General features: G+C 27.4%; 1 protein-coding gene across 1 annotated transcript; it reads right to left on the bottom strand.

Annotated features, from left to right (window-relative positions):
* Window positions 1–2,111: 2,111 nt before the first annotated feature.
* LOC107163116 (proton-coupled amino acid transporter-like protein pathetic) lies at window positions 2,112–12,239 on the bottom strand. The gene is made up of 9 exons (XM_015510366.2): window positions 11,958–12,239; window positions 9,821–10,020; window positions 9,495–9,645; window positions 7,818–8,038; window positions 7,150–7,234; window positions 6,247–6,576; window positions 3,736–3,917; window positions 3,424–3,635; window positions 2,112–2,947 (listed from the first exon to the last, which is right to left on the bottom strand). The coding sequence occupies exons 2-9, from the start codon at window positions 9,940–9,942 to the stop codon at window positions 2,535–2,537; spliced, it is 1,716 nt and encodes a 571-aa protein (XP_015365852.1). The 5' UTR covers window positions 9,943–10,020; window positions 11,958–12,239; the 3' UTR covers window positions 2,112–2,534.
* Between the last annotated feature and the right edge of the window lie 8,824 nt (window positions 12,240–21,063).

The raw sequence follows: 21,063 nt of genomic DNA, 5'->3' as shown, positions 1-21,063 counted from the left end.
TCTGAATTTTGCAATTTTTTTTTACATTAATAATTAGTACTTAATTGCTGTGAATTCATGATCACCTTTTTATAATTCCTGCTCTTATAGTTTTCCCGGAAAATTGATTTTTGCTGGGTGGTTACCCCAGTACCACCCACTAACTAATTTAACTTTTTGCAATTATTTTGCACCAATAATTAGTACTCAATTCCTGTGAATTCAAAACATTTGATGACAACGTAGTACAGAAAAAAAATAGAAGTAGGTGAAGTATGACTAATAATTCAAACGATGTTATAGGTTTTTTTTATTTTCAATAAAATTAAAAATCTGTGATAGCTGATATTTTATGATTTATGTTTCAAAATAATGTGGTTTAATTTGTTTTTATACTGTTTTATTATTAATTTTTATATACGTAAAATAAAAAAAATACCAAGGAGAGATTGCTTCTTTGCCATTTTATTATAAAATTGCATCATTAAATAAATCTGTAATAGGCACTACTAAAAAAAGGACGTAACACGTTTGGGCACAAAACAATATTTTTACCTGGGTTTTGAGAGAATGATGATTGGGAACATAGGATTAGGTACACATTTTTTCAGTCCTCAAAAATTTACACAACCTTTGGGTACATTATATTTTTAAAATAACACCACTATTGGGTACCAACGTTGAGTACTATACATTTATTTTATTTTCTAACAAAATTTGGACCAATGTCATATAGATAATTTCATATATTATTATCAATTTTAAACTCGTTATATTTTTTTATAAAATATTTAAAATAAATCTTAATTAAGATTTTAATATAAATAACAAGTACTAGATTTATAAATATTCGTAGTCACTTATACTATACGATAATAATCATATAAGAATCAACATAATATAATTGATATTAATTGGTTTGTAGATAAATTATCGAGCAATAAATACCATTTTTGTAGATCACGCTTATATTATGATGTGCTCCCAAACATATCTCATATTATATGTGTGCGCGAACGTTCTCTGATTTACCTGCAGGTAAAATTATAAAATACCTTTTTATTCCATGTGACCAGACGTATTTGTACCCAAACGTGTTTGATTTTGGGGCAATGTGCCCAAACGTTTTGTGCCATAAAAATTAATAAAAATGTTCGTGAATATTTATTAGTATCCGTGCAATCTATTGTACATTCATGACAGATCAATTAAAAACAGGGATACTTAAATACGGGTACTTGCTTCAGGAACATCTCAAATATACCACTCATATATTGCTGCACAATGCCAGTGTATACTAGTTGCCTCCTAAAATATATGAATTGCCTCTTAGTTTTATCGTAAATAAAAAGGTTAATATATTAAAATATTATACAGTATAAGTTATAACTATCACCCTAATTTTTTTATCTAATAAATGTTTTATAAATTTTAAGTTTATATTATGTATAATAATATTACACTTGTTTAAAATGTACAAAAGGTATCTATAAATTTGTTGGTATTTTATTTTTTAATTAAACTTGCTCTTATAAAATCTATACATACAACTAATATTTAAGGTATATTCATGTTAAAAAATTAATTGTCATTTTAGAGGTGCCAGGATTTAGATCTCTATCAGGGAAAAAAATATGTTGTGGCCTGGGTATAATCGCCATAAAATTGACATAACATATTTGTATTATACTTCAAAATTACAAACTTATTTTGATACGTATTTGGAACCACTTATGCATTTATTATCTGTTCATTTTAAGGTAACTAATACTAGGCCCTTTTTTGTTTTTCTAGGTGTCAACTCATATATAGTCGGGAGGCAATTCATATAAAAATAAATGACCTTTTGAACTTCAGGAGACAACTAGTATGCGCCCCACAATGCACATTACAATATAACATTGAACAATGTATTTCTTTATGGTTTAACTTTTTACATAACATTATTATATTTCATGTTATACTAATAAGTAATCAAATAGACTATTTTAGGAAAAATATTAGATTTGTTGCTCTAACTTTGGAAGTATTTATAATTTAGTTACTTATAATAACTATTAGTGGTTAAAACTGTTAGAAGGATATAGTAGTTGTTCAGGATAATATTAAAGATACCAAAATATAACAAAATATGATAAATATTAATATGATTATATTAATAAATTAAATCTACAATAATGAGTAAAAATAATAGTAATTAATTATCGAAAATAAAATATTATAAAACTATGTGTATTTTTATGCTTAAATCTAAGGAAATAATTCGTACTAAAAACGGAAACAAAACAATTCGGTAGCCTATCGTGATGAGCAACAACGTAGGAAATTCATAATTAACGACTGTTATGGTTATAGGCCAATAGTCCACAGTCTATTATATTTCAGTATATTTTAATGTATAATCGTTTGTGTATGAAACTTATAAATGTCATGTGGTGATCGAGAAACATAATATAATATTGTCTCCCCATAGACACCGTTCTCAACACTAATGACGTATGGTTTTATTATAATAGGCATTCAAGTAATAAATTATTGTAATTTTTAAATTGTTATTAAGCTTCAATACGAGAAATGTCTGGTGCCGGCACGCTGTGGCTCGGAGTGAATATTTCTTTTAAATTGTAGTAGGCTCCACCGGTCAGTGCGAAAAATGCCAATATGACATAAATAGAATTTTTCACATGGCGTAAGGTTCTGCGGATGGCCATTTTTCGTCTGGCTTTATCAGTCTTTGCAACCTTTGACATCAGCACCGCCGCTGAAGCTAATCCATTTCCATCTTCCACTGTTTCACCATCGCAGTTTGTCCCTTGTAGGGTTTCTTCGAAGTCATTCTCGCTTTTTGGGTCCCAATACCACGCGGTTTCCATTGCTACAGGTATTATGATACCAAGTACTGAAAAACCGACTGAGCCGACCAGAGAAATCATTGGCCCGACGTCGGGTACAATAGTCGCGATAATTACTGCAATCAAAAACGAAACCATAAAACATCCATTAATAATTTATCAATCAACTTGTCACGATTGATTGTACAGATATATTTCGAATAATAGACAGGAAACAATGTACTCCGAAGTCAGTGGTGTACCCAAGGGATAGTTTAGATTTTTATCCCTCTATTACTTTTTCCATTCTAATAAATATATTTTTTATGTAACTATTATATACGAATGCTGAAAAAAGTTTAGTTTAGCTTATACTTAACACCCTATTCATTTATAATCAATAATCAATGATTATTAATCATGACCACACAACTGCTTCGAGTCCTCAAGTATTAAGTCCATTTACATTTGTATATGTAACTATCAGAGATGTTGCCAGGGGAGGTCATGGGGTCCAACCCCACTCCCCTCAAAAAAATAAAATAAAATAAAATTCTGGCTACGTCTCTTACCTATACTAGATAATATTATTATGTCTTGTGTATACGCTTACCGGTACCGACAATTAGGATAAACCTCATTATATAATAATCAAGATTGAAATTTTTTTCTTTTTCCTGTTTTTTCGATCCAATTCTATGAAAAACTTTTGGCTCTGTCCTTCTTTTAAGCCATTGCCCCACAAGATCCGCAGTGACAGTCAGCTGAAGTCCGTATGTCATGAGAATTCCCAAAGTCACAACAATTTTTACAGCCTCTGAAAGTCTAAACAAACACGAAATTGATAGTTACAATATAATAAATAATAACTTGTCATTACCAGGCTTATCGTATAGGTAATATATATGCAAAATATTATGCCAACCTATTATCTGAAGGTAAGTTGAGTGGCACGCTGCCCAGACACCGATCACCGTAACGTACATATCCGAAGAATCCCAAAGCCCCGTTGAGTATCACGATGATAAGCATAGACCAATGTAGCGTGTAAGTTGGTGGGCCAATAAGTTGGCGAGGTTTCTTCATTGAGTTTTCGACGTGCATGAGCTTTATTCGTGGCAGGTGCATAGGTTGGAAAATGACGAGAGATGGACGGAGGAGTGACATATTCAACAAGACAACAAAATTTAGTCTTAAGGTTATTGAAAGCTAGTCGTTGATTGTGCATTTGCATTAATAATTGGGAGGAAAATAAACATGCTTCCAAAAGTTCAATTTTAATTTTGAAAATATACATAAATTTGTTCGTTTCTTTTGTGTTTTGCAGGAAGTAATTTTTTATTTTAGTAACACTTGAGTAAAAATATATTATATTATTTACGTATTAAACAATACAATAAATCAAAAATCAATTTCTTACTTAACCAAGAAAAGAGCATAAATAATTAAAATTTGTTTTCAAAATTAAAATTGGGCTTTTAGTACTGGTTGAACCTTGTTTGGATTTTCATGTTGAAAATGTTTTGATCACAATATATAGTGACATGTGTTTGCGCGTATATACGTTACAGATTTCCAAGAATCTTAGCCGTAGTACATTATCTTTAATTAAATAAAGTGTTCGGGGAACTCACGCACACTCATAATTAGTCAGTTTAATATATCACAGTCACGCATTACTCGGATATAAAATATTGCCTAAATCCAACTCCTTAAGAATGGTTTACTTTAATCAGTCTTAAATGATATGGTAAATAGGCAGTGATGCTTTATTTAAGGGGCCGAGGGAGCAGAATCTCTTATATAAAAAAAATTATTTTATTTTATTTTACACCTGGATATACCGTACCCATTTTGAATATATTATAATCAACAAATATTCAGGTACCTACGCATTTATGATATAAATATTATATTATAAATTATACACTTTTGAAACTCCTTTATAATTTTTTTTTGCCAAATCAAGCACTGCCTATAGGTATAGTATAATATGTATGTATATGTATGTATATGTATATATATACCGGGTGATTCTTTTATCATTTAACACTCATTATTTTAAAAAGTATCAATGTTTTTGAAAATATTTTTTTACAGAGTTTCATATTGTTAAAGAAACAACATTTTTATTAAAAAATTATATTTTTAATAAAAACGTTGGTTTTTTAACAACTTGAAACTATGTAAAAAAAATATTTTGAAAAAAGTAAATACTGTTTTAAATAATGAGTGTTCAATGATAAAAGAATCATCCTGTATATATATATAATACATAAAAGTAATATGTGTGTTATTATATATTATTCCTATGCTATTGCATGTATTAGATTTGAGGAAAAGATATTTTGTATTATTGTAATATATATAATATATATTTAAAATGTGTTATTTTACTATAATCAATATTTAATCATGGTTATAAAATAAAGTTACCTGTATTAATGTATTCGATGGCATAAACTATAATTTGTATTGCTTAAAATATTTCATTTAGGTATTAGTTATTATTGTGTTGAATAGAATTATACCCAATTATAATAGTAATACATCGCAAAGTGAACGGATTTACCCTTTTAACTATAACTACACATAGTCGGAATATTATGTAGTTTTAGTTAACTAATTTTTATTGTAATGATATATGTGTATGTATAATATGCATAAAAATATAGCTGATTTTTTAAAAATCATATTGTAATGTATAATATGATAAACATATATTTATAAATATATAATTGTACCTACTTATAAATTAAGTTTGGATTTGTTTTATATTTTAATAAAATTAATGGACCTCACATATTTTATTTTTCGAGTCAAAATAATGTATCATTGAAATATTCGTTCTACGATCCTGACCCTAAAATCTACTACCTGTAAGTCAGTGGAATGTACATTCCTTAAAAGAACAACATACCTACATATTATCGAATACCAGAGATTTATAATCTCCCCTTCCAAACACGGACGCATGGATGTTTTATGATATAATAATAGCCACTGACGAATTTACAACAACCCCTGCTGAGTAATATGTATAACTCTAACTGCGTTTATGTACATACCATATTCTTTCAACACGTTTTTTTTTCAAATAGTGTAGTCATTTATATAACAATGTTGTAACTTTGTAGGTACGAGAAAAAAAATAAACATGTGTCTTTAATATAGTTTTGACTGTTCTTAGACTCAAGTATATTTTGTCTGCTTACCTTCTAAATGCAAAATGAAACCTATTTATAAAACGCATAATATTATGAACAATATTTGAATACTTCAATAATGTACTGGTAACCAAAAATAAATCTAAACGGAATGATGTATTAACGCATATTATTTTGTCTTTTTTTTATCTTGTTTTGTCGTGTCATTTATATTATGAACTTAGGCTTCCACGATAAAAAAAAATATTTGAAAAATAAACAATGCTCACCATTCCAACGCCCTCCATTGAACACAGAGCACTTCCGGCAAACAGCGACCAGCGAGTAATTGGCCATACTACCAATTTTGAACGTTCTTCGGGGCGGAGAGGGTCACGTCCTCCATCGTCAGTGAAAATGAAGTAAAACAACACTGCAGCACTTGCCGAAATGAGCACGTTTGCAATAATGGAAAATGGTACCAATAATTTGATAATTCGTATCATTCCCATGGGAATGATCAATAGAGCTACAAACAAGGGGTACCAGCGGATGTTCAAATCGTGAAATGTGTAGCTCCAAGTGCCCACTTCTGCACCCGTAGTGTAAAGGTCGACGAGCTGTAATGGAAAAGGTGGATGCTGAATAATCTGCCATTATAATATACGTATTATGGAACCGTACAATGGCTGTAAATAAATATAAAACGTTTACACGGCAGTGCGTTTAACGAGTCTCCTTATCTGTTTGTAGAATATTAAGATGAGATTTGATTAAAATTGTTTCACTTAGTATTTACGATCTACCATAATAGTTCTAAAACAGTAATGCGTTTAATTTCTAGCATTAATCCTTATAGGTGATAACAGTGTATTAAAATAGATTTTAGTTGTGAACTTTTCGTGATTTATATAAATACGAGCCAAATTATAATGAAGTAGGTATAGTTAGGAACTTAATTTATGTAAATGTTTTGAGGTCTGAATTATTTTTTATGTGTTTTGATATAATATTATAAGCGATGGAAAACCTGCCTATATTTAGTACACTGTGCAGTATGAAATGCACACTAAGAAAAATGTGGTGAGGTGCCATATATCTAATAAAAATAAACATGTTAGTTACTAGATTTTATGTTTAATTAACTATCCGGCATGTACCTATATTATTATGCTGGTTTGTCTAAATCGTACCTGCTTAGTGGTGCTCGCCACGACGCACACGTAGATGATGTTGACTCCGTAATAAGTTACGATCAATGATATAGTGGTGAACTTACTGATGATAGTATTTGGAGTTATGGTAGTGAAGTAGTCAAACAAACATACAAACAAACAAAATATTTTATGGTTAATAATACATTGGTGAGTATGTAATTTAGTTCAGAAGTCTATACTATTGCAATATAGAAAGTGTAGGAGTCGCGAATTAATGCAAATGGCTCAAAATCCCAAAAATCAAAAGGATCTCAGCTATATATTTTATTATATTCTCGGGAGGTTCGAGAATCATAGGTATGCATGATATATGAGGTATCTATGTATCTACTTCGACCTTTATTTATGATCAAAGATATTTATACCACGATATTATTTTCATCCGAATACATATTTGATATGATAATTATATTTAAATCCATTACATTACATTATAATATATGCAATGTTTATAGGTAAATACTTGTGTATATAATTCGAAATTTTCGTATCATTGTAATAAGATATATTAGTATGTCACTCATTGCAATCGACTATAGTTAAGAGTAGGTATAAATTAAAATGATATGTAAATACGATTTATTACAAGAATATATGGAATGGTTATCGAAGGGTATTATGATTTGTTTATTTTATATACGTACTTGATAAGTTTGGTCCATGATGCGAAGCGGCCTCCAGAGCCGTATTTAAACACTAACCCCACTGTTTCCGGGAAGTCCAATGGTTCCAACACTAGTTCATTGCTTTTAATATCGATTGGCTCTTGGTTATGTTCTTCTTCAGCCACATCATTATCTACATTCTGATCTGTCAAAATCATAATGGCATATTTGGGGGTTCGCAATACCTGTGATGCCCGAACCTAAACATATGCATTATTGAGTATTCCCAGTAAAGTAACATAATTATTATTTATTAATTTAATAATAATTGTGTGGTTTATTACATTTGAAGTCAAAGCTGGACAAGATCAATCGTGTTTACTTAACGAAGAAAAAGTTTTAAGCTTAATGAAATTCAAAAAAAAAAAAAGAATGAATTGCATTTTTTTTTAAAGACAATACATTTAACTTTGACAATATTTTACTAGTTTAGTAATACTTAAACTCAATTTAAATGGATATCTTATTAATTTAACCACAACTTCTCAAGGTTTTTAATATAATAATATGTAAATGTTATATACTAATATTAATATACTATACACATATCAAATATTATATTAATTATATTAAAAAATCTTTATTATTTTATTTATTTTATATATATTTTATAAAAATATATAACTTGATGTAATTTAAAACCAACTTGTTATTTATTCAAGCTAATGGCTGTAATAGAAGTTAATAGATAGGTTCAGTTAAAATTATAAGTAGGTATATTAAAATAAACTAAATTACTAAGTTCAGAAATTCAAATAAAACATTAACTTGTTATGGTTAATAATTTCTTAAAATGAATTGAAATTGTGTCCACCGTATTGTGATAATAGATGAAAGATGCTCTTACGTTTAAAAACTATCAATATTTTTCTCAAAATTTATTAAAATTTAAGGGATTTTATTTTACTTTTATTATTTTACATGTTTTTTTTTGTAAATTATTGGTATCTATGTTATAATAATATAAAAAATAAAAAATCATATGTAATTATTCATGAACGATTTGTTGTTAATAAATAACAAAGGTATAATAATCAATGTTTCCCTGTTAAATAAAAAAGAAGTATTATTACTATAAATCATATTGTAAACATATTGTATACTTAAATATAAACAATAACCATAATAATATATTATATACATTATACAACCATAAATATTATTAACTGGGTAATAATATTATAATTCATTTACATATTAAAGAATTACATATTTTAATTAAAATATATTAATATTGACCAGTTTAGTCAGCTGATATATCAAAAATTCCATGAAGTACCTACGGGATGCTGTATGATATCTAAATGTATCAGTGACTGGGTGGAGGTAGAATATAGTGATATAATTTTATGCCTCATTCAAATTTCTATGACGAGTGTATGTATCTTCCTGAGTTTAATTTATGGAAAACTACATCGATTGGCTTATTATAATATTTTGAACGTGGACACTGTACACGCGAGCAATAAAAAAAAATATGTAGACATTATGAAATTTTTTAATGTCTATGCCAAACGGTGAATTTAATTAATGTAATAATAGCTAATCTATCCTAACCATGGTGATTAGTCTATACAGATATCTTGCTTAGTCCAAATTCAAAAATGTCGTACAATAAATTAGTTACATTTTATAAATAAAAATCTCTATACTCACAATAAAAGACATCATATTTAGAACCGAAATTCCTAATATCATGGTGCCTATTGAACCCACCAACAGTCCAGCATTGCTAAAAGCCTCAGGCATGGCTAAGAACCCACCGCCAATGGTTGACTTAATGATATGCATCATGGCCTCCAAGTTTCTGTATGCAGCGGGTGAACGAGTGTAGTGGCGGATGCAGTTAGTGGTCGGAAACCGGAAATAAAACACGGTGATATAAAATATATGCATTTGGTTATTTTGATTAATTTCTTTAATTTTATTACTTAACCAAATAAACGAGTATTGATTTATAATAAATTAGTATAGTTTCTTACGAGATTCTATCATCCTTCTCATTCGGAATGTTGGCGGCTTCTTGCACTTCTATGGTGGCACCATCTTCGGTAGTGCCCGTTGATTTGGTTTTCATTTTCTTATTAATTACTGCATTCCACATTTTCGCAAACTTTATAATATATAATGCTAAATCAGCCAATAGTGTTAATCAAACCGAATGCGATTATTATGTTATTTTCTGTAAAATAATTATTAATTGTAGTTTTATGTATTATATATAATAATATAGGTAGAAAAGAAATATGCATTTTTAACTTGTCTAAATTTATTAATTTCTTTATTTTTTAAAGAAGAATTACTTAAATTAAAATGCATGAAATATTTTCATTTTAATAATATAGTCTAATGAGACACATTGAATATGACCAAATGAAAACCCATTAAAACTGAACCAGACATATTACTGTTAATAATTCAATAAATAAAAAATATATTATGAAAAATATTCCTGTTATATTATTTCTTAAGCTAACAAATAAATAACCTGAAACATAAATTAAGAAATAAGAATTTATTGTAAATATTAGGTATAATTAAAAACATTAAATACCTCCACTAAAATCTATCAATAACAAAAATATGTGTAAGTAAGTAAAAATTATAAACGATTCCTATTTAACGAAAATAATTTCACGATAATAGTCACCAACAACTATTAAATCAAGAAAAGACTTATCTAGTAAGAATGTGCTTTGTTTACTCGACGCTTATAGTAAAATACCATGCATATCATGAAATATATTTCATAAATTTATAAAATTGGACACACACATTTCTCTTCCGCAGTTTTAAGAAAAATGTGCAATTGGGTTAAAAATTAAAATAAATAGTATAGCTGTACTAAAATTAATAAACTTAAACATTATTAAATTATAATTTATTTTGTTAATAAGTTAAAAGATTTGAATGTATAAAATTATAATAAAATTAATGAAATCTTTTTTGTCTTAAAGTATGATATAATTGTATTTTCTATTGATGTGAAATTAAGTAGTCAATATTTTTAATTATTAATACTTCATTTTTATTTTTTATAATCCATTTATCAAGAAAATATTCTAAATAGTAATATAATCAAAAAAGCATTTTTTATTGATATAAAATTGAGTCTTATATAATATTTTTCATATTATAACTATGAGTATAAAATATATTGTTTTTTAAGAAATTCTCATAGAACATTTCATGCAAATTTTATGAATTATAATAACGCTTTGAGTATCAATTAAATGCACAGATGCCGTATTTTGTGCCTAAACTAAATTATATATAAAAAACAATTTCTGGTTAAAATTACGGCTTTAGAAACACTGAATAGGTCAAAGAGAAATTATAAAATCATTATTGGAATTCGTAATTATATTACGTGAATAATAATTATAAAGAAAAAATGATTTATATACATATATTATGCACATAATTTTAGATTGAGAATGTGAAAATCCGATAGTGATTGAACGAATGCAACGAAAATTCTAAAACGTCTTAGAATAAAATGTCATCATATATTTATTTATATAATACATCATACAATCAGAACTAAAATAAGTGGCTGACGAATAAAAATATCATGTAGGTTAGGATATAAATTATTCATAAGCATTGATAGTTAAGGTGTGATACTTGGATGATCCAACATTTTGTTGGTTATCCCCTATCAGTCCATTCATCACTTACTTCAACTCAAAATAATTAACAAGTAATAAGTCATTGATTCGATATTTGAAAAACCTTCGACAAAATTCTCAGAAAACATTATGTTTTAATATACCACAAAAAATAAATAGGTTGTGGCAAAAAAGGTCAGGACACAACGATAAACTGACTAAATAACGATTCGATAAAAAATTACAACCAGGAACGTCCAAAAACGATAATTATAGTCTTGTTTCAACGCGTAAGACATAAATAATAATAACTGAATGGATCAGATAGTTGGTCAATGCCCAAATATTTATGAACAGAAAGAACAAAATAAATATAAATTACTTTATACTAAATTGCTGAATCCGCGAAAAAAGTGATCGGTGAGTATACACATTACACAGTAATAATAATAATAATAATAATAGGTAATTATAATAATACGTTTATTGTAATTTGTAATATACTCACAGTGATACGCACAGCAGCAGGTACAATAATGTACAATGGCGCGTGATCGTGGAACAGGTTTTTGGCGGTGAAAACACAGTGTAGCAGTTGGACGCGCTCTACGATGTGGTAAATGCAACTGCAACTCTTGGCTGACGGGTGGACGACAACTGGTGCTGGGCGGCTCTACAGAAGAATCCGTTACAACAATTATTTTATATAAATGCTGAGTCGGCTCTATCTCACCGGTGTACACCGTGCTGCTTTAATGTCTCAATGCACACTGAAAGGGACGGATCAGTGGACACGGTTATATAAGCGCGTCGCGGACGCCGAGGAGATGGTGTGGATCTCCGTCGAATTATTTGACTAAATGCGTATTATGCGTGCGTGAGTGCGTGAGTGCGTGAGTGCGTATGCGTGTGCGTTTTCCCTCTGCGGTCCGGTGGTGCTGCACATGACCCGCTGGAGGGGAGCGATAGAGCGGTGCAGTGTAGGGTGGTGTTTGGGTGGACGATTCGGGAGGGAGAGGGGGGAAGGGGACATCCGAAACGTTTCGAACATCTAACAAAATAACAATAGGTATACAACATTCTACCAAAATATTTTATTATATGCCTCTACTAGCATTCACTATACGTATAATAATTTATATAAACACGCCTCCGGATGATGCACACAAAATTTTTTACCGCACACTGACTGGCTCAACAAAGTTATGCGTAGGTACCGATGTTGTGTCGTTGGTGTGGTTGGTTGTGAGAGGGGAGGGGTTTTGAGGGGATGCGTCCACCATTGTAACGCTGAGCAGGTCGCGTATTATACGAAATGTATTATTATATTATATACTTCTAAATTATAGTAGCACTGTATTGCATTGCTATTATGTTACAGAATACTGTGTTGCTGTCAAGTAAAATATTATTAATATGCAGTACTGCAGTAAGAGAGGCTGTATTATTATTATTAAGGGTATCTGTCTTAATAATACATTATAATTATTATTTATGACGTGAAAAAAGTAATAAGATTATATTATATAGGATAAAAATTAAAAACATATTTACGTATGGGAATTGGATCGTTCTCGTTGACGAAAAATATTATTTCGAAAATGATTTAAAATTTACGATAAAGAAGCATATTTGATATTTTATGTATAATTTAGGCACATTTAAAAATAACAAGTCTGACTTTTTGACATATAATATATCATATTACGTACCTAATAATATTTCAATCTGCTGTACGTATACAAATAAAAATTATACTTTTGGTCACCACGAAGGAGATTGTCTAGCCACACAAACGATATACAACAACATTATATAAAATTTCGAGATACGTTTTTTATTAAAACATTGATTTTGGCCATAGGTTTAGTTTTACCGTCAGACTTGTCAATTCAGCGTTATCATTACTCACTAGTATTAATTTTAGTGATTACTAATGAGTGAATTAGTTTTTTCTTAGAGACGTCCGTACGCCGTAATAAGGCGTGAGCATTTTTTCGATAATATATGTTAAATTTTATTTTTTCATAATAGGGTATACCCATAATGGGTAGTGATTTAAAAATTCCTGAAATCAACCGATTTCAAAAAATATTATTTTCTCGTCGATTTTTGTATTAAAGGAAGTATCTAAAAATTAAGTAATGACCTACAATAATCGAAACACAAAAACCTGATTTTAGTGTAATACTACTATTTTAGTAGGGCGAGGCACGTGTGCTTACAGATTGAAACAACTAATAATATTATAGTGCAACGCCCTCTCATTAGTGTTAAAAAAACAACAAATACATATTCATAGGCAATACATTCAAATCAAAATACATAAACACATTATTATTTTGTTTTTATAAATCTAACTAGCAACTTATCATAAAGCATATTACACCAATTATTACTTTAATATTATAGAGTCTTATAGTTTTTTATTTAAAGGTAACTAATTATTTCTTTATGTCTAAAATCATCAGACCTTTATCACCATTGTTTCTACATCCTGTATCGATAAAAAAAATTATTAATTTTTATAAACTATAATAACCATTTGTGTTATAATATTTTTTGTTTCTATTATACCCTATAGAAGATTTCTTATTATATTATACGTTAAAATTCTGAGATGCAGACGATTTTTCAAGAACAATAACCCAAAAGACATTAATATCATCTTTCTTGAAGAATATGATACATACCTACCTAAGTATAGTTAATTGGAATTTTAAAATAATCGTTTTTGATTATTTTTGTGACAAACATGTGTAAAACCGAAAATCAAAATATTTTTTCAGTTTATATATTAACTTATTATGTTATAGATCACCTTTGAATCTAGGTAGAAATAACATTGTAACGAAATCAACTATATCAATTATAATGACTTCAAAAATATGTCTACGAATTAGGTATTGCATGCGTCTATTAACTATGGTTTACAAATTTTATTAGAATACATAGTTCATATTTGGGTTTGAATCTGTGTAAAATTGTTATAAAATAAACAAACAACCATGATGATAAATCTGATAGTATCAAATGAAGTAAATTAAGTGTATGTGAATGTTGACAAGTTTTTTAATCTATGAGTTTAAATATTTATTCATTACAAATTTATTCAATTGCCAGTGTTTATTTTAAAACAGACAACAAAGAATACAATTATAAATACTACATAATCTAATATAAATAATTATTCAATCATTAATAATATCTTTACTGCGCAATAAATTAATTCAAACTAGATTTTTAAGCCGTCATTTATCTTTTGTTTTTGTTTAAAGATACCGTATACAATGTTAAAACATAATAGCCAATCATATTAAAATATATATATTAAAATAATAAACATAATATATTGATAAAGATTTAAAAAATTAAATAAAAAGTTTGAATCATATAAATTACAAAAATCTTGGAAGTTTTTCGAGTGTGTCCTGAAGTGGCCGTTATTTTATGTTTGAAATGCGTACAGAAAAAGGTATCCCAGTGCGTCCTAAAAAAAAAATCATACTCCCCATGCGTCCCAAAAAAAGATATGTACTAACGAGTGTCTCGCTGTCTGTTCATAGTTACACTGTTACAAAAGCTTCTCTATGGGAATTTATTTCGTCGCCCGTCAGTTTAAAAGCTATCATATTTACTGTGAGTGATACTTTTATAGTAAGTGACAAAGTCTTTACCGATATTATTTCAAAACATATTATTAATGATAAAACTGTGTGCTGTAAACGGAAGTTATCAAAAATGACGTGTAAAGCGTCAAAATTCTATATAGGCGCTTTTCTTATTAAATAAGTGAGTCGTAAGCAACGGAATAATTGTTGTTTTAAAAGCTATAAAATATTTAATATTAACGTAAACAGTTCTCTAGAAATTTTATTATTGAGTATGTTGTAGTAGTACTTCATTATTATCGAAGTTGAAATAAAATTTAATTTCCCCATTGTTACTGTCACAGTTGTCATTGTGAAAATTTCGTATCTATAAACTATTGTAATTGTAAATTTGAACGTAAGACTTGTGTATCTTAAAAGTTTTTAGGCAATTAGTTTATAGCGTATAGCTCTGGACAAAGGACTATTCTATGTAATTTGTTTATAAAAATGCTCTTGAATATTGATTTATAATTTGCCGGTAATACTGCAAACACAAACGGAATATGTACCTATGTAAAAGGTAAAAATCATCAAGGTACTCAGAATATCACATTAATTTTAATTAGACACCTAGGTACTTAGTACTTACTAAACACTTATAGGCACCTTGAGATGTTTTAAGTTAGTTAAGTTTACACTACAAACTCAAAATATTAATCGCTATAATTATAACAGATCAAAGTACCTACTCTACTTATATTATAAGGTTGACACAAGAGTGGTTCTGTAGAACCTAAATATTGTAATATGTTATATAGGTACGTTTGTAACCTATTATATAAAAGCAGAGGACACACACACACACACATAAACTAATATAAATGCAGGTTTAAGTACGCCACTGAATGAAGCACCGAAACAACAGGTGCGTATTTTTAAGAAATGTAGTCGTTTGGTTTTAAAGAAAATATTGTCCATACAAACTATAAACCAGTCTCTTTAAATATTTTGGTTAGTTTTAAGAAAAAAGTTTCAAAACTTAAGTGAAGGAAGTGGGATTTTCCAATGCCAAGTATACAGCATCTAAGACGGCATGTCTGTTATTAAATTTGAATTGTATTTATAGGTCTTATACGTATATTAAGTTGATATTATTATGATATAAACCCAGCAAAATTTTAGTTTAAGTATAACGACAAATTTCAAAAAAGAGATTCCACATTTTTTAGTAAACTGAAATTCATATTTCCATGATAATATGTTATTAAATCTGATGATTTAATACATGTGCCTAAACAATTAAAAAACTTTAAACTTTCCCTTTTTAGTTTATTCATAATAAAAATTACACATAAATATAATATTTTGAATGGTATTTATTAACAGCTAATATACTTACGAGTTAATTTTATAAAATAAATTTAATATTTTGATATCATTTATTTCTAATCTTATGGTAAGGTATTAATTAAAATAAAATAATACGAAACCTCAATTAAAATAAAATAATTGTTATCTATTGGTGTTTAGTTATAGTCTGATAATTTAACTTGTTGCCCAACTTTTAACGTGATACATTTGGCTGTAAATATTGTGTTTTGTTTTTCGATTACGAACTAATAATTATATTAATATAATAATTGCTTCGGACAATCGAGCATTGACTTTTTATCGGTTCCACATATCCGGTTCAATATGTCTGATTTATCTGTTCAGACGAATTTTGTTCTGTTTGTTTGTTTTATTTATTTTTTTTTAAAGATAAACCATTATATTAAAGAAAACCTTTCACCCTTGCGTTGATTAACATACAATGACTTACATGTACAAGTGTACGTGTATAATATCTGTGTCCTTTCAATTTTTACGATAACCTTTATGCTGGATGTTTACTCACATACTCGATAACAAAATCCGTTGTAGTTTGACCTATAACGTTGAACCTAGTCTTATATTTTTCGGTGAATTATTTATTACAATATAGTATTATATTATACAAGCGAGTTCTGCGAAACTTTTATAACTTATATAAATTATGTAACTAATACAACAAAAAATATAATAATAATTTTTATTACTTCCAGACATAAACTCCTAACACGATATAGAAACGACAATTATTCGGAACATAATGTGAATTATATTTTTATAATAAAATTTGATGTGAATGTATCTAAAATATAAAATAATTATGTATAAAATAATTATTGGAAGCCGTGCATCGTACATATATAAATTCAAATGACTTGATATGACCAATAATGATAATTCTTGAATTTTGTAATTTAGGTAATTGTAGTTTTCTCGAATATCATTTAAATATAAATAATTCAGTAAAGGAAACTTACAACCGATCACTTAACATTCCAAATTAAATTTTTACTTAGTAGTTAGTACCGGATAAAAACAATACAAAATTAATTATTATTTTTATTTTTTAGCTACACTAGGTATATAATAATATTTTAAAATTATTTTCTAATACCATATTATCCATAGACCATAGGTACCAAAGATGAGTGAAATAAACTAAATTACTAATTTACTATATTGTATCCAATTATTTGATTTTAGTTTTTATGTCTCTTTTTATAAATGTGTTGAACCTATGTAGATGAAACTTAAAAAAAAATTGTTTGTACTGATATTTAGATATTCTATTTTATTTCTAGATATTTAATCAATTTGAGTCTTAATAAAATAAAATTCTTCTCCTTCTCATTTGATTTTATAAACAGTGGCGTATATAGGAATTAATTGGGGGGGGGGGGGGGGGGGTTATAAAAATGCATTTTATTATTATTATAAATTAACTTTATTTTAATAATAAATTATAAAAACTAGAATATTATATAAATTAAATTTAAGCAAAAAATACAATTTTCGAGGCAGGTTTGCAAAATTATTAATCACTTCTTCAGTGTCTACTGAAATACTGTGATGATTTGACATGAGGTCTAATCCTGTTAGTCGATTTTCACTTGTACTATTTATTAAGTACGACTTCAACCTTTTTAGCGTTGAAAATGATCTTACCGATGATGCTGTTGATACCGGTAAAGTTACTATTATTGAAATCAAGCACCATATATTTTGAAAAAAATCAACGGATACTTTATTGAAAGTATCAATATCAGACTTTGGACACTCATTCTGGAGAATATTTTTCCATTTTTCTATCCATACTTTTAATTTTGATTCAAATGTATTGTAACTGGGTAAAACCTGTTTATAAAAGTCTATACATTTTTTGATACATTGTTTAGAAAATCGTTCTATTAATTGATTTTTAAAATAATTGAATTGGGAATTTCGAAAAGGGCTCATATCTGAAAATTAAAATTTTTTAGGGAACTCAAAAAAACTGATTGTCTTTTTAATTTTGTTTTTATTGAACCGTTTTTTTTTTCCTAAAATTACAGACAATTATTTAATGTTAAGCTCTTGTAATATATTATTCTTGAAGTGAAATTTTATCGGAAAAGCGATTCATTAAGTTTTCTGAAATCTATTTTAGTAAAAATTCGAGATGGGCCCTTTTCGAAATTCCCAATTCAATTGGTAAATGGTATAAATATTGTTCCTTTACAATACTGTTCCGATGATTGACCCCCCCCCCCCCCCCTATAAACGCTACTGATTTTAAATGTTTATTATAAATTTGTATTATGTATTCAATGTATTTTACTATATTACTCAGTAGTATGTACACCTTATAATAATATACGAATAGATCGGGTTTACATATAGAGTAATATTTTAGTAGTGACCGGTTTAATACTCGTCAGTGATGTATTATACCTATAGTTAGTATGAAAATAGTGATATATTAATATCCTTCATTAATACACCTAAACATATTATGAAGATGTGAACCACTATTGAATATATGTAACGATATTATAGTAATAATCATGTATTTATATTATATAAATTATAAAATTGTATTTATTACATCTCAATCTCAATGCATTTCCGATATTAGAGGCGCTTTCTATCTTTCAACTATCGATGTACAAGTCCTATAATACAACTGATACAAGTTTTTAAGTTTTTTTTTGAAATAAATAATTTATAGGTATATTTAATTTAAAACAATTTATAGTTTAATATTAAGAACCAGAATATTGTTTTGAAAATATTCATAAAACATTGAAGAAGTATTATTCCAATCAAATCTCAAATATGCTTAAGTATTTTATTCATTCTGCATATTAAATTATTGAATAATATGTAGAGTGAATAAAAAAGACGTATCCCGCATCATCATTGTGCAATCCATTAATGTGCTTATATTATATTATAAATTATAAAATTGGTATTAAAGGTACCTTTCTATGAGCCAAATTTGAACAAATATTTTAAATGAAATATATACATTTTGATATAGTTAGGTAGGTATTTTATTTAAACAACTACCTAACTTCTGCTGTGAATTAGATTTTGCAAGTTGTTTGTTGAGTCTAGATATTTTTAAAATCGCAATGTGCACGGAAAAATAAAAATCAACGTATATGTCAAAAGTTTCAAATTTCAACGTTTAATAATCTGTAAATTACCTACATGTCTGTATGACTGTATAGAAATCATAGATTTTGAATGTACTTCATCATTCAATAAATTATCGGAATAAATTTATTGAAATCTAATAAAAATTAAAAGTAGACGGTTTTGAAAAAATATTCATTATTGAAAAGTAATAATATCTAAAAACAATTATATTATAATAAACAGTTCATTCATTCCTATTATTTGTATTAGATTTTTTTACTATTGTTTTATTTAAAAAAAATAAAATTTCTATTATTTTTTTTACCAAACAGAATTTAATAATTTTTTAATTCTAGGAGAATAAATAATCAGCACGAAACGACAACAACTGATATCACGAATTCATTATTTATATAATTATTTTCAGTCTCACATACTTTAAATATTTTATATTTTTAATTAATCAATATTTCAATCATGTACTATTTATTTCGTGCTGTATTAGAATAATATTAACAATAGCATAATAATTATATCAAATTTTTATATTATATTTTAGATGTTACCTATGGTTTTGTTTAAGCATTGAGTTTATATAAGTAATCCAATCATATTACTTTACTCTCTTTATATGTAAATATACGTATATAATTTTTATAGTTTTCCAAATCCATAATTAGTGTTTACATGAATGAGTTTCTGTGACAACCTTTGATACATGACGTATATTTCTATGATGTTTGCCAAAGATTATTTTACTTGGACGTTTTCAATGATTACTTTCTCAAATAATGAAAATATATTGAAGTTTCTTGTGCATAAAAAAAAAAAAACTTAAATGTTATACCATTATACCAATATTGGCCAGAGTTGAGAGCATCAATTAAGTATAATATGATTACTTAATTTATTATGTATCGAGAAAACAGAAACTAGTGAGAATATTTTTTTTTCCTAACTTCACATTATCAGGAAATCAAATTTGTTTACGGGTAATACATTTTATAGCATTATAAAAATATATTTATTCAAGTTATTTTAAATTGAAATATTAAAGTACCTACCACATATTTTTTTCTCGGATACAACTATATATTAATTTACATGGGTACACATTTTAGATTCTATTTTCAATAATTTTATTTTATTTTAAATCTATAATTTCATTTAAATGTCATCAGAAAGTTTTAAAATTTGCTACTTATATTAAATTTGAGTTAATTACGACTAAATAGGAAATAAAATATTCTAAAGAATCTAATCTGGCCTAGTTTATCTAATCGAAGTTTTAAAATTTTCTTTGATATTTATTTATTAGAAATACCATGTATCCCAAGAAGTAGGATACACTTTATCACTATCATTACCCTGTAAATCTTTCGATTATGTTTGCGTAATATAAGCTAGACTAATCGATCAAAAATTCTTATGACCTAAAAATTTTTTAAACAATCAAAATGTCTTGAAAAAATCGATCAATTCATAAATAATGTTTTAAATAGTGGTTGCCATTTAAAAGAAATTAAGTTT

The sequence above is a fragment of the Diuraphis noxia genome, unplaced genomic scaffold (genome assembly GCF_037042655.1).
Source record: "Diuraphis noxia isolate RWA-SAM2 unplaced genomic scaffold, SU_Dnox_SAM2 contig0001, whole genome shotgun sequence".
In the NCBI taxonomy this organism is placed as follows: domain Eukaryota; kingdom Metazoa; phylum Arthropoda; class Insecta; order Hemiptera; family Aphididae; genus Diuraphis; species Diuraphis noxia.
The sequence above is the reverse complement of the archived record's forward strand: the minus strand, read 5'-3'. Positions and strand labels throughout refer to the sequence as shown.